This window comes from Cetorhinus maximus, chromosome 5 (genome assembly GCF_964194155.1).
Source record: "Cetorhinus maximus chromosome 5, sCetMax3.hap1.1, whole genome shotgun sequence".
NCBI classification, from domain to species: domain Eukaryota; kingdom Metazoa; phylum Chordata; class Chondrichthyes; order Lamniformes; family Cetorhinidae; genus Cetorhinus; species Cetorhinus maximus.
The window spans coordinates 130,665,731-130,680,651 of record NC_135883.1 but is presented as its reverse complement, the minus strand read 5'-3'; the positions used below and the strand labels follow the sequence as shown (position 1 = coordinate 130,680,651).

General features: G+C 42.4%; 1 protein-coding gene across 1 annotated transcript in view; it reads left to right on the top strand.

Annotated features, from left to right (window-relative positions):
• ascc3 (activating signal cointegrator 1 complex subunit 3) overlaps positions 1 to 14,921 on the top strand; it is a 634,438-nt gene that overhangs the window by 347,941 nt on the left and 271,576 nt on the right. The window contains exons 17-18 of the mRNA XM_078542487.1: positions 11,898 to 12,017; positions 12,535 to 12,699. Of these exons, the coding sequence (XP_078398613.1) occupies positions 11,898 to 12,017; positions 12,535 to 12,699 (285 nt within the window). The remainder of the gene's footprint in view (positions 1 to 11,897; positions 12,018 to 12,534; positions 12,700 to 14,921) is intronic.

Here is a 14,921-nt window from a genome sequence, read left to right as displayed (position 1 = left end):
GCGGCATTTGCTTAGCAAAGCCTGCTCCCTGGCGCCCAGTTTGGGTCCCGCCAGGGCCACTCGGCTCCTGACCTCATTACATCCTTGGTTCAAACCTGGACAGAAGAGCTGAACTCCTGAGGTGAGGTGAGAGTGACTGCCCTTGACATCAAGGCTGCATTTGACCGAATGTAGCATCAAGGAGCCTTAGCAAAATTGGAGTCAATGGGAATCAGGGGGAGAACTCTCCGAAGGTTGGAGTCATACCTGGCACAAAGGAAAATGGTTGTGGTTGTTGGAGGTCAGTCATCTCAGCTTCAGGAGATCCAGGACTAGCCATATAAATACTGTGGCTACAAGAGCAGGTCAGAGGCTAGGAATCCTGTGATGAGTAACTCACCTCCTGACTCCCAAAGCCTGCCCACCATCTATGAGGCACAAGTCAGGAGTGTGATGGAATACTCGCCACTAGCCTGGATGAGTGCAGCTCCCACCACACTGAAGAAGCTTGACACCGTCCAAGAAAAAGCAGACCGCTCGATTGGCACCACACCCACAAGCATTCAGTCCCTCCACCACCAACGCACAGTAGCAGCAGTGTGTACCATCTACAAGATGCAGTGCAGGAATTTATCAAGGCTCCTCAGACAACACCTTCCAAACCCACGATGCTACCACATAGAAGGACAAAGGCAGCAGACACATGGGAACATGCGTTCCTTCACTATCGCTGGGACCAAACCCTGGAACTCCTTCCTTAACAGCACTGTGGGTATACCTAGACCACAGGGACTGCAGCAATTCAAGAAGGCAGCTCACCACCACCTTCTCAAGGGCAATTAGGGATGGACATTAAATGCTAGCCTAGACAGCAATGCTCACATCCTATAAAGGAATAAAAAAACTCTCCAAAAATTGTTCATGTAAATTGCTAATGATATGGAATAGAATCATGGAATTGTGCTGACTTTATATTTCATGATGTACTACTCTATACTGTGAATTGTTGGATTGGATAGAAAGAGTGTTAGAAATTTTTACAAAGGTTATTAATCTAAATGACAACCTATTTCTGCTTTACTGATTCTGATGTATTTTTCCATTATTTTTGCTTATATTTTAGATTTACAGCGTGTGCAAATTTTAAAATTTCTTGGTGCTTATTTCGGCAAAGAAATACAACTCTAAAGTTTTTGCACAATAATTTAAAACCAAATTTATGCCCCATTTTCCACCTCCTCAAATGTTGTTCATTTCAAGCCCAATGCATATATCTAATCACCCCATTGGCTCTTAACAACTTTTTAGTGAGGCAAGGTAAGTTTTATAACAGCAACAAAAACAAATCTGAACACTTCTTTTGAGGCACAAGCCGTCAGATGTTCTTAAGGAGGTCTTTGCAGGGTCGACAGGGCTGAGTTTGTGACTGTTGTTTCTGATGCCTAGGTAGATGCCGGGTGGTCTATCCTGTTAGACTCCATAGCAATTGTGATACAACTGAGTGGCTTGCTAGACCTTTTCCGAGAACATTTAAGAGTGTGCTATGGGTCTGCAGTCACATGTAGGCCAGACAAGATAAGGATGGTAGATTTCCTTCCCTAAAGGACATTAGCGAACCAGGTGGGTTTTTACGACAATCGACAATGGTCATCATTAGACTTTTTATTCCAAGAGTTTTTGGATTCAGATTCCACCATCTACCATGGTGGGATTCGAACCCGGTTTCCCAGAGACACTGGGAATCTGGATTACTAGCCCAGTGACAATACCTCTACCTAACTGCCTCCCCCTTGATATGTAACAATTTATGCTTAGTCCTCCAATGCTTTCAATGTTACTGTGATGAGTAACGCAAAGAGGAAAAGCCAAAACTGTGCCCTTTTGCATCTTACAGTTTAGAACCTCTCAAGCGTTGTGGCACCTAATTTATGGGCATCAAACGGGGTGCAATTTTGGGAACCAACACCCTGTGGCCCAAGGATACCTGAAAATGAGGTGGTGCCATTGTTCATCTATTGGGCAGCCACTTAAAATAATCATTAGGTCTCTGTGCCTTTTTTAGGTCACCTCACAAAAACTGGGCACCAATAAGTGGAGCTGTAACTAGTGGGGTACCACATGAATCAGTGCTGGGGCCTCAACTATTTACATCTATATTAAGGACTTGGACTCTGTTGTAGCCAAACTTGCTGAAGATACAATGATAATGAGAACACAAATTGTGAGGAGGACACAAAGAGCCTGCAAAGGGATAAAGATAACTTAAGTGAGTGGACAAAATATTTGCAGATGGAGTATAATATGGGAAAATGTGAGGTTCTCTAATTTGGTAAGAGGAAGGAAACAGCAAAATACTATTTAAATGGAGAGAGAGACTCCAGTCTCTGAGGTACTGGGGGATCTGGGTGTCCTTATAGTTGTATTACAAAAAGTTAGCATGCTGTTATGACTGGTGAGGACACATGTCGGGACTCAGTCTTTTTTTCCCACTCCTCGATTTATTGCAACAGGGTTTTTTTGTAATTTATAAGGATGAAGGCATTAATTCAGTGTCTGTACTTAACCATTTATGTGCTGATTGCAAAGAGCTTAGTCCAACAGGCTTTCTTGACGTTAAGCACAAAGGGGTTAGTTTTTATTGAGCTAAGAAAAAACTCACCCAGGCAAAGAAAAAGTAAAATACTGCAGATGCTGGAAATCTGAAACAAAAACAAAAATAGCTGGAAAAACTCAGCAGGTCTGACAGCATCTGTGGAGAGGAAGACAGAGTTAACATTATAAAGATATAAGATATTTTTGAAGGTAAACTTACGCCGTGTACACACACACAAACACACACACACACACATCAAACACACACAACTAGAAGTTAGATGGGAGGAGGTAACTTTTTGTCCAAATTTATGATTCAATGTTAAAAGGTAAAAAAAAGAGTTCACTGTTTGAGCCCTTTGCTGAAATTCGTAGCTGAGGCAGATTATTTTCACAGTGGTCTTGAAATTCCAGTGGGGTTGAGGCCGATGTAAACTGCAATTTCTGGAGAAAGTCACTTTTTTTTTTAAATGTAATCGTCTTATCCAAAAGTTGATATTGCAAAGTGAGATTCCTTTCAATTGAAATTTCCTGTTCTGGATTCCAAACTATCTCCAAATTTGAAAAAAGGGGAGAGAGGGATGGCATTACTGCTCCATTGGCAGATTTCTTCTGGACTGTCTTTTAGCAGCTTGGGTGTCATAATAAAAGACATTTCAATCTGGTTAATCATGACTTCTCCCCCTGTAGTGAGTTAGATATTCCACAGAAGATAATTGATTAGCTCATGCCTGGACAGACCTTGGCTATTGTATTATGGCCTCAGTGATTAGTTTCTTTAATGCCCCAGCCATCACCTCTGATGGGCCATTCTTCCCTGTGGTGAGCTAGGAAGGACACCTATATAGCCATTGTTCTGGTAGACTTTCTGTCTCTACCTGAAAGATAGCTTTATAGAAATGCAAATGGTGACAGCCAATACAGTTGTAGTTCATCTTTGAAGTAATTTTTGACATCAGCAAGTGTGAAATTCCATAGGAGGTTGCCTTGGCATGTCCTCATTGTAATCTACAATGGGAACTTGCAGAAGCTGAGCAATTTGTAATACCAGACGTGTCAGGTGACTTTTGGCAGCCACCTTAAGTCAGTACCTTTGTTTTAAAAAATCCTTTTACAGAAGTTAAATAGATATTCGTCCAGCAAATGATATACAAAATTAATATTACACATGCACATGACACAACATCATGACAGTGCAGGTGCAGCAATTAATTAGGCAGGCGAATGGACTGTTGCCCTTTATTGCAAAGGGAACGATGTATAAAAGTAGGGAAGTCTTGCTGCATGTGTACAGGACATCAGTGAGACCACATCTGGAGTGCTGTGTACAGTTTTGGTTCATTATTTAATGAGGGACATACTTTTATTGGAGGCAATCAAAGAAGGTTCACTAGGTTGATTCCTAGGATGAAGGGATTGCCTTATGAGGAAAGGTTGGGGAGGTTGGGTCTACACTCATTGGAGTTTAAAAGAACAAGAGGTGATCTTATGGAAACATATAAGACTCTGAGGGAGCTTGGCAGGGTAAATGCTGGGAGAATGTTTCCCCTCTTGGGGGAATCTTGAACCAAGGGGGCACAGTTTCAGAATAATGAGTCTCCCATTTAAGACAGAGATGAGTAGGAATTTTGTCTCTGAGGGTTGTTAATATTTGGAATCCTCTACCTTAGAAATATTTGGAATCCTCTACCTCAGACAGCGGGAGAGCTTGGCCATTGAATATATTCAAGGCTGAGTTAGGCAGATTTTTGATCTACAAAATAATCAAAGGTTATGCTGCGTAGGCAGGAAAGTGCAGTTGAGGCCATGATCAGATCCGCCATGATTGTATTGAATGGTGGAGCAGGCTCAAGGGGCTGAACAGCCTACTCATGATCCTACTTCTTATGTTCTTATAATATTTAAGGGACATTCCTTTGGAGCGAGGAGGACTGCAGAGTGGTCTTGATCGACTTTAGACTGCTGCTAATGAATGCTCTTCAAATGTAAGAACTGCCTTTTGAGGCATGGGGAGTGCCAACAGCTCATGACTAAAATGTTATTGGGCCTGAAGTTGGAAATATGTCTGCACAGCACCACGTCCAGGCCCAAAAATTGACTCTTCCAAAGCTGTTCAGCATACAGATCCATGCACAATAGCAGTTTCTGCTTTTCTCCTGTAATTAGCTCTTCTGCTATGTTCCATCTGAATTTTTCACAAGGACAGAATGATGCAGAAGTTGAACTGAAATTAAGAATGCATAAAAATGCATTCTATTTCTACTGAAATATTTCTTTTATCCTATTAAGATGCTTTATTTAGGCGCTATGATCCTTGAAACCTGAACACAGCATTTGTTGGTTGACTAAAGGCTCAGGCCTAGATTTTTGCAGAGTCAGAATGACTTCAGAGCCACTTAAAAATGGTGGGCGGGACCCAATTCTGGGATTCCCACCCAAATTTTCCGACAGCCCAAATTTTCACTGGTGTGGGAAGCGAACCCGCATCCTGCACCCCCAACCTGGCCATCTCCATTGTGGGAGAGGCATCTCCTAGCAACCCACCATTTTTGTGGATTTGGACCTGCTTCTCCATGACTTGTGGTTGGTGGACCCTCAGGGGAGCCATGACCCATTGTCTTGATTTGGGAACTTTTTGAAAGGTAAGTTCAAAAGATCTTACCCGTACCCCCATGATCTTTCCATAGCCCCATGCCTCCTCCATGCCAACTCATGTTCCCCAGCCACTCCCCATGGCCCCTCATACTGTCCATGCTAACTCATGCCCCCCCCCCCAATCATGCCCAACTATGTAAATAACCAATGAGCCAGAACAATATGAATGGTTGGCTGTGAGCCTTGGCCAGTAAAATAATTAGCTCAGCATGGAGTTCCATTTGGATAATTAAAGTGAATTGTTGACTTTGCTTGACTGGCATCTTTAAGTGGTTATAGTAAGTTCTTTATGTGATCTCTTTTGTCAATGTTTCAGCAACAAGATTGAGTTGTGAAGTGTTTGATACCTCTGTTATTGATACCTTAATGGCCTGTCTGACACTTTAGGTTGTAGGTGTGATGTATTGTATGCCTTGTTTAGCTTGCCGTACTCTGCAAGTCAGCGCATTATGAGACCACAGAATCCATCTTGTTAGTTTGGTCGCTGAAGTAAAATAAAACGGAAACTGCAATGTTCAATCACCTCCGCCCCTATGTGTATATTGATTAATCTTTGAAAAGTTATCGGCAGCACCAGCATTAAAATGTAACAAATTGGCGACAAGAACAATGGACCCTTGCGGTGATGCCACTCGAAAAGTGAAACTAAAGTGAAAGAGCTAGTAAAAGGAAATTACTAGTAAACAAAAGCATGCCCAGTGATACTCACGAAGTGCAAAGTTCAAAAACAACAAGGCCTGCAGAGTTAAAAGAAACTCAAAGTCCAAAGAAAAGTTACTGCAGTTCTAAAAGTTTTGTGAGTTTAAAAAAAAAGGCCCACAAGTGCTAGGATCCTCCCCAGCTTGAAAAGCATGGGAAAATTACTGGAAGAGGACTGGCTAGTTGCAGACAAAAAAAAAGCAACACCTGCAGAATAAAAACATTGCAAAACAAAACAAAAAAAACACCTTGAGGTCGGAGAGGTTGCTACAGTGATTCTTCAAAAGCTTAGAAAAAGAACGCCATGCTTGCTGGGAGCCTGCCAAAACCAGAAAAGCATGGGAAACTCAAAGATAGAAAGCTGACAGCTGCAGAGAAGGCCTGAAGTAAAAAAAGCTCTTAAAGTGGAAATACATTTAAGACAGAAAATGACTGCACTTACTGGATCCATGGGACATTTCGATGAGACTGTTGAACAGTGGAGTTCTTACACTGAATGTTTTTGGAGTTTTTGGTCCTTGCAAATGGAATTGAAAATGATAGAAAGGTGGCAACTTTCTTAACTGTGATGAGAGCTAATCGTATAAGGACATTGTAAAAATTCTGGAGACACATTTTTCCCCTAAGCCACTTGTCATAGTAGAGAGATTTAGGTTTCACAAAAGAAACCGAGAGGGGGAAACAATTGTGCAGTATGTTGTAGTGCTTAAAAAGCTCACTGAGCATTGTAAATTCAATGAAGTACTGAGCGATACCTTCTGTGACAGGTTGGTCTGTGGTCTTTGTAGTGAAGCAATCCAGAAATGCCTCCTGACTGAGGTTAACCTCACTTTGCAGAAAGCTTTAGAGATTGCAGTCTCCATGGAGCTGGCTGCAAACGAAGCACAGCTGCTGAGTGCATCAACTCAAGTGCATAACGTGACAGTTGAGCGTACACACAAGATAGCAAGCAGCCAAGAATGTTACCGTTGTCACCATCCATCTGAATGTTGGTGCAGAGGCCTTGAATGCTATCAGTGTGGCAAGAAGGGACACGTTGAGTGTACCTGTAAAAACAAAAAAAAACAATGAATCAGAAAAGCAAACCAGAGGAAAAGAAATCTGCAGTTTGGTGTAACAAGAGGAAAAATCTGCATGTCATACAGCAGGACTGGGAGGACCAGAGTGACACTGAGTCCAAAGAAGAAGTGCCCCTCCACATCTTGTCATTGGCAGGTGGTCCATAGGGCTAACTGGGTAACACCGCTGCTGGAGGGCCAACCAATACGTATGGAACTGGATACAGGTGCAGCAGTTTCTCTGGTCCCAGATGCTATGTATAAGGAGAAGCTTAAACATCTTCCCTTAATGCCTGCAAAAATTGCCCTGAAAACATATACAGGGGAATCTGTACCTATGATGAGCGAAACAGAAGTTAAAGTGGAACTAAATGGACAGACTGCTAAGCTACCACTGTTTGTGGTGAAAGGCAACTTTAATTGGATAGTCATGGCTTGAGAAGGTCCGGTTAAACGGGGCAGAAGTACACAGCATTGCAAAAGAAGAAACCGGTCTGATAGCTATTATAAAAAACACATGCTGTTGTTTTCAATTAGATTTGGGAAGCATGAAGGGAATTACTGTAAAATTGAATATCAAAGCTGACTGTCAATTCAAATTTCTGAAGATCAAAACCGTGCCTTATGTCATACGACCAAGAGTCGAAGCTGACCTGGAGCGTCTGGTCAAGATAGAAGTCTTGGTATCTGTCTTCCATAGTGAATGGGCAACATCCATCACTCCAATGCTTAAGAAAAACGGCTCTATATGCATCTGTGGAGATTTCAAGGTTACTGTTAACCCCATTTGTGCTGAACAATATCCACTTCCCCATATTGATGACCTTTTTGCTGGCTGGCGGACAGAAATTCAGCAAAATAGATCTATTCCAGGCCTGCTTACAAATGCACGTTGATGAGAAGTCACAAGAATATCATACCATCACAACACACAAGGGACTGTACAGATATTGCCGTTTGCCTTTTTGAATAACATCAGCTCCAGCCTTGTTTCAGAGGGCCATGGACCAGACCCAGAGTGGGTTGCCTAGAGTTCAGTGTTACCTTGACGACACCTTGGTAATGGCCAAGACTGATGAGGATCATGTCAAGAACTTGATGCCACCCGACAAAGGCTAGAGGAGTATGGCTGACAGGTTCACAGATGTGAGTTGTTTTCAGCCCTCTGTGGAATATTTGGGGCACATCATTGATGCTGCTGAGCTTCACAAAGCACCCTCCAAGTCAAGGCTATTGTGGATGCTCCAGCTCCTCAGAATACCAGCCAGCTTTGCTCATTTTTAGGGCTATTGAATTATTATGGGAGATTTATTTCACAGCTGGCGACCCTGCTGAAACCCCTCCATGAGCTTCTGTGTCAGAACAAAGCCTGGAAAAGGGCAGAAGCCTCTGATGCTGTGTTCAAGAAAGCTAAAGTAGTGCTGACAGATTCCAAGGTACTGACGCACTTTGACCCCTCCTTACCTCTACACCTTGCATGTAATGCATCGCCTTTTGGAATTGAGGCCATTGTTTCACACATAATGCCCTCAGGTGTGGAGAGGTCCATAGCATTCACTTCACAGACTTTAAGCAAAGCAGAGAGCCAATGTGCTCAAATCGAATGCAAAGCGCTGGGAATCATTTACGGAATCCATAAATTTCACCAGTACCTGTTTGGACGGAAATTCATGCTGCTGACTGATCATCAGCCACTCGCCTCAATATTTGATCCACACACAAGCATCCCTTCTTTAGCAGCAAGCAGGATGTCACGTTGGGCATTGATGTTCAGTGCTGACATCATATGACATCAAATATCGAAAATCCACTTTGCATGACAATGCAAATGATCTTTCGAGGCTGCTCCTACCAGTCAGCCATGTGGGCACTGCTCAGAAAGACATTTTCTACTTTGCACATGTGCAGAACACACCCATCACTTCAGTCCAAACCAAAAAGGCCACTCAAGTGGACCCAACGCTGTCTAAAGTCATGGACCTTGTAATGCACGGCAACTCTTCCTGAACTTCCAAGTCTCCCCTGACCTTCATCCTTACGTTTCCAGGAGGATGGGGTTATCAATCACTTCAGGATGTTTGCCTTGGGCCATGTGAGTTATTATTCCACCAACATTGAGGAAACCAGTGTTGGACCAACTGCATTCTGGAAACTGTAGAATAGCTCGCATGAGAGATTGCAAGAAGCTACTTTTGGTGGCCTGGCCTGGACTATGACATTGAAAACAAGGCAAGATCTTGTTCTTCATGTCAGATTGTGAGAAGCATACCTCAGTTGGCACCCCTCCATCCATGGGATTGGCCAGAAAACCCTTGGCAGCGCATCCACATCAATTTCTCTGGTCCATTTGAAGGAACAATGTTCATGGTGGTTGTGGGTGCTCATTCCAAATGGCCAGAAGTTTCAATGATGTCCTCTACTACAGCTGAGAGCACAATTCAAAGGCTAAGAGAAATGTTCAGTCATTACGGGTTACCAGACAACTTGTGACCAACAATGGACCTCAGTTTGTGTTGCCGGAGTTTGAGAAGTAACGGAATTCATCATATCACCTCAGCACCATACCAACCATCCACCCGCCAATGGATTAGCAGAGAGATTTGTTTAAACCATGAAACACACTTTAAGATCAGCACAAGGACATTTCCTCCATTCAAAAGCGCCTGGACATTTCTGCCTACATACCAAAACATGCTACATGTTACGACTAAAGCATCTCCACCATTCCTACTGATGGGACGGCAACTGTGCACTTACTTTGATCTGCTGAGACCAACAAAAATATGACAAGTTGTGCAAGATCAACAGCACGACCAAGTGAAGAGAAGAGCTCAAAGATCAAAGCCAAAAATTTTCTATTCTGGACAAGAAGTTCTAGCTCATAATTATGCCACCAGAGCTGAATGGGTTCCTGCTACTGTGATTGCTCAGGCAGGACCTGTTTCGTACACAGTCCAAACTGCGAATGATCTCACCTGGTGGAGACATGTTGACCAACTGTTGCCAAGTCAAGCACCATCTAAGGATACAACTCTTATTGAAGAGCCTGATTTCACCGCTTCGACTGAGCTGTCTCCAAGTCAAGCAATGCCATCTCTAGTCTCACCTCCTCAGTCTCGCTTGACTGAAGTTGAAGTCGCCTCACCTTCACCTGCATTAGACACAACTTCAGATTCTACAACAAGTCTTAAGTTGTCATCAATATCCAATGAACATTACTCTGTAAAAGTACCACACATCTGCCGTAACCCACACCGGGGGGGAGAAGACCTCCTGTGCGCCTGAGTTATAGTTAAGGCGCGCCCATAGTTTTTTTTGGGGGGGGGCGGGGGGGCAGGATAATCCCCAGGTTTCAGCCAGGAATAGATGCAATCTTCCCTCTTTCCCTAATTCAGCAAATGTTTTGTTGAACTGACATTTCCAGTAAGGGGGTAGGAATATGTTATGTACTGTATGTCTTGTTTATTTTGCTGTACTTTGCAAGCTAGTGCATTATGGAATCATAGAATCCATCTTGTTAGTTCGGCTGCTGAAGAAAAATAAAACAAAAGCTGCAATGTTCAATCACCTCCGCACCTACCTGTGTATTAATTAATCTTTGAAAAGTTATCGGCAGTGCCAGTATTAAAATGTAACAGTAGGAACAGCAGTTTTTGTTTCAAAAAGAGATTTGTGAATGGGGTTTTTTTTTCTCTCACCAGTTCCACTCTTGCCATTGTTATTATATAGCTCAGTGCATATTAGGTAAATGGGCATTGGAGGGGCATCGTTGACATGCAGAATTTAAGGGGCCATTGGGGAGTATGAATTGGCATTCAATTGGCTTGGAGAGTATAAGGGACCATGGTGGTTTGGTTGAGGGAGCATGAGTTTGAATGGAAGATATAAGGCACCATGGGGAGTGGGTGAGATGTGAGGGGTAAGGGATAGACGGCCTAAAATCTTTTAACACAACTGGGATGAAATCCCAGAGAACTGAGGCGGGTCTTCTAACCAGCCTGCCTTGGCACTCACCCGTCCCTGTGGCTGCTGACGCTCTGCTTCCAGGCCGGGCGGCCCTACTCCATCCAGCCTCCTCCCCCTCCCCCCACCGGAGTTGTGTGTATTGGGGCACTTTATACTGAGGCGTTTCTGTCGAGTCGGGAAATTTCCTTGGTAGCAAGATTTATTGAGATAGCAAAAGACTATATATGTGTAGCCAAAGCTAAAAGAACTATTGGCAGGGTGAGCCTGACAAATCAAGGCTCAAGTACAAGAAGATGCATATAGTATTATGATTCATAACATTCAGGGCCTCAATGCCAGAAGGATATGAATCAAAAGCCAAATGTCAATATTAGTGAAATCGCCAGAAGATATGGATTGAAAAGTGGGACACGTATTTATGACTATTACCCTACATTCAAGAGACATGGACTTGATTGATATCTGGTCAGTTCCAATAAGTGGTCACAATCTTTGCAGCATAACTTAATGCAAACTGGCCAATGGCACATGATTGGACAGTAACTGGCCATTGGGAGGAACTTGTTGGAAAGACCAAAGAGCTGCAAAGTCTAACTTCAAAAGGCTAGTGATTAGAAGCCACCATGAAGTACGTATCCTATGGGGCTGAGCATATGGTGACATGTAGGAGGAAAGGTCAGATTTTAATAGAAGCTTAACATTGGCCTGTAAACTATTGTGCAGATCAAGCTTCCTGGACATTGGCCTGTAAACTATTGTGCAGATCAAGCTTCCTGGACTCAAAACATCTGAAAGCAATTAAGGTTTTTGAAATGAAATGTTTGTTGTTACATAAGTAAACTACAATCAAATGTATGCTTGAAAAGTCATCAGAATTATTACCTGTACTTTTCTGCAACCTTGTCCCCAATGGTTATTCATTTTGCCTTTCGTGACTTTTCTTTCCAGATAGCCTTGGGAACGGTAACTAATGTCGAAGAAGCAGTGAAATGGCTGAGCTACACCTACCTTTATGTGCGGACGAGGGCAAACCCATTAGCCTATGGGATCAATTACAAAGCTCACCAGGTAGAAAGCAGATAAAATTAGAGTGTACTTGTGTTTTCTCCTCCTTCATCTAATACAAATTACAACCTAAAAACAAATATTTGTCTGTGGAAGTACTTTACAGATCAGAGCATTCCTTTAAGTTCTTTAAATTCTTTGTTTTGTTATTATAGACCCACAAAAGCAAGTATGTGTACTGTCATTGTGACTGAACCCAATGCATTTATTCTGTTTGTTTGGCAGTAGAGTATTAGAAATACTGTGAATTAGCATTTAGTGGTTCAGTGCTCAGTGTCTCATCAAAACAGCTGCCATGCTTCAGTTGACATGAAATCCCAATCTATTTCATTGTAATGGAAGGAGTGATTAATCCTCAATGTGGGTACAGGAAAGAAGGAAAGAAAAACTCGCCTGTTGGTTTAAATTACAAGGGTAGAAGTATAATGGTAAAGTTTATTTATTGTCTGCTAAGTACCATTTATTTTTATCTGACCCCACCCTTTCATCCTAATTGTGTTCACTTCTATCCCCCATTCAGATGGACCCTGGATTGGAAAAATACAGAGAAGAGCTAGTCATTGAGGCTGGCCGAAAACTAGACAAAGCCATGATGGTTCGTTTTGAAGAAAGGACTGGTTATTTTTCAATAACAGATCTTGGTAGAACTGCCAGTCACTACTATATTCAATACAATACTATTGAGGTATGGATTTAACAGGCTGCTCTACATGATGTACATGCCTATGTGACTTAACAATTTGAAAACCATGAATCTGGAATTGTTCTGGAGAATTCCCTCTACTATGTTTTGTAAGGGAATGCTTTTTAATTAGTTATCAGTGAAATCCAGGATGAAATGTACAATTCCCCTTTGTCATTAATTAGTGCAGATTCTAAGAAATATTTCTCTTTATCACTTTTTTTTCAGAAACCCGTAGGGTTCTTATATGATTGCTAAGAGTTTGATTAATTCATCGATTAATTGGGATATTTGCACTTGCATCATGACAGCCCAATTAACAAACATCAATGTAATATGATAATTGCCACTTTTATATCAGATTTATCCATTTTTTTTTAGGAGAGACAGGATTTAATCCATCAATACAGATGTGGCTCTCTTTACTATTTAACCATTAGGATAAAAAAGTGCTCTGTCACAAAGACAGCTCTTAGTTCAATAACTGTTGAACTGTTTGTTGAAACAAATGGCCTGGATTTTCTTGGCAGAGAGTTGCATTCCAGTGATAAATTTACACGAAAATTTGTCAGTAAATTAATTAGTTAACAGTGAGCATCGTGGCAAATCAGAGTTGTTGCTGTCAATGTCCAATACAGCTCCATGGTTCTGAGGTCAGACACAGAACTGAGTATCAGGTTGCTTTTCCTTAAAAGTAAGAGTTAAACAACTTGTGCAGGTTTTCTATCTTCATATTTTACACGTGCCCGTCACCTGAGTTGATTGGTTTGAATTGAACAAAATAAACTTGATTGGCATAAGTACAATATCGATTGCACCCAGTTTAATGGTGATGACTGTGCATATTTGCATAATTAATTGGTCAGACTGTGAAACTGACTGAAAATTATCCAGTGACTTCAGATTCCCTGGGACTCCTTGATGCCACCGCTGCCTTGAGGTCAAGAGCAGTCCCTCAGCTCACCTCTTGAATTCACTTTTTTGTCCATGTTTGGACCAAAGCTGTCATGAAATCTGAAACCAATTGATCCTGGCAGAACCCAAACTGATAGGAGTAACTGTCACTTGATATGACTGTGAACGACACATAGAGTCATAGAGATCTACAGCACAGAAAAAGGCCCTTTGACCAATCGAGACTGCGCAGGTCAAACAGGTACCAAACTATTCTAATCCTGTTTTCCAGCACTAGGCCCATAGCCTTGTATTCCAATGCATCACAAGTGCACATCCAAATACTTCTTAAATGTTATGAGGGTTTCTGCCTCTACCACCCTCTTCAGGCAGTGAGTTCCAGATTCCCACCACCCTCTGGGTGGAAAAATTCTTCCCACATCCCCTCTAAATCTCCTGCCCCTTACCTTAAACCTATGCCCCCTGGTTATTGATCCCTCCACCAAGTGGAAAAGTTCCTTCCTGCCTACCCTATCTATGCCCCTCATAATTTTATACACCTCAATCATGCCCCTTCTCAATCTCCTCTACTCCAGGGAAAATAACCCCAGTTTTTCCAATCTCTCCTCATAACTAAAACTCTCCAGCCAGGCAACATCCTGGTAAATCTCCTCTGTACTCTCTCTAGTGCAATCACATCCTATAATGCGGATTCCAGAACTGCACGCAATACTCTAGCTGTGGCCTAACCAGCGTTTTATACAGCATTAGTTCCCTGCTCTTATATTCTATGCCTTGGCTAATGAAGGCAAGTATCCCATATACCTTCTTAACCACCTTATCTACCTGTCCTGTTACCTTAGGGGACTGGTGGACAAGCACACCAAGATCCCTCTGATCCTCAGTACTTCGCAGCGTCCTACCATTCATGTATTCCCGTGCCTTGTTTGTCCTGCCCAAGTGCATCACCTCGCACTTATCCGGATTAAATTTCATTTGCCACTGATCAGCTCATCTGACCAGCCTGTCTATGTCCTCCTGTAATCTAAGGCTATCCTCTTCACTGTTTACCACCTCACCAATTTTCGTGTTATCTACAAACTTACTGATCAATCCTCCTACATTCAAGTCTAAATTGTTTATATATACTACAAACGTCAAGGGACCCAACACTGATCTCTGCGGAACCCCACTGGACACAGGCATCCAGTCACAAAAACACCCCTCGACCATCACCCTCTGCTTCCTGCCACTCAGCCAATTCTGGACCCAATTTGCCAAATTGCTTTGGATCTAATGGGCTCTTACTTTCGTTATCAGCCTCCCATGCG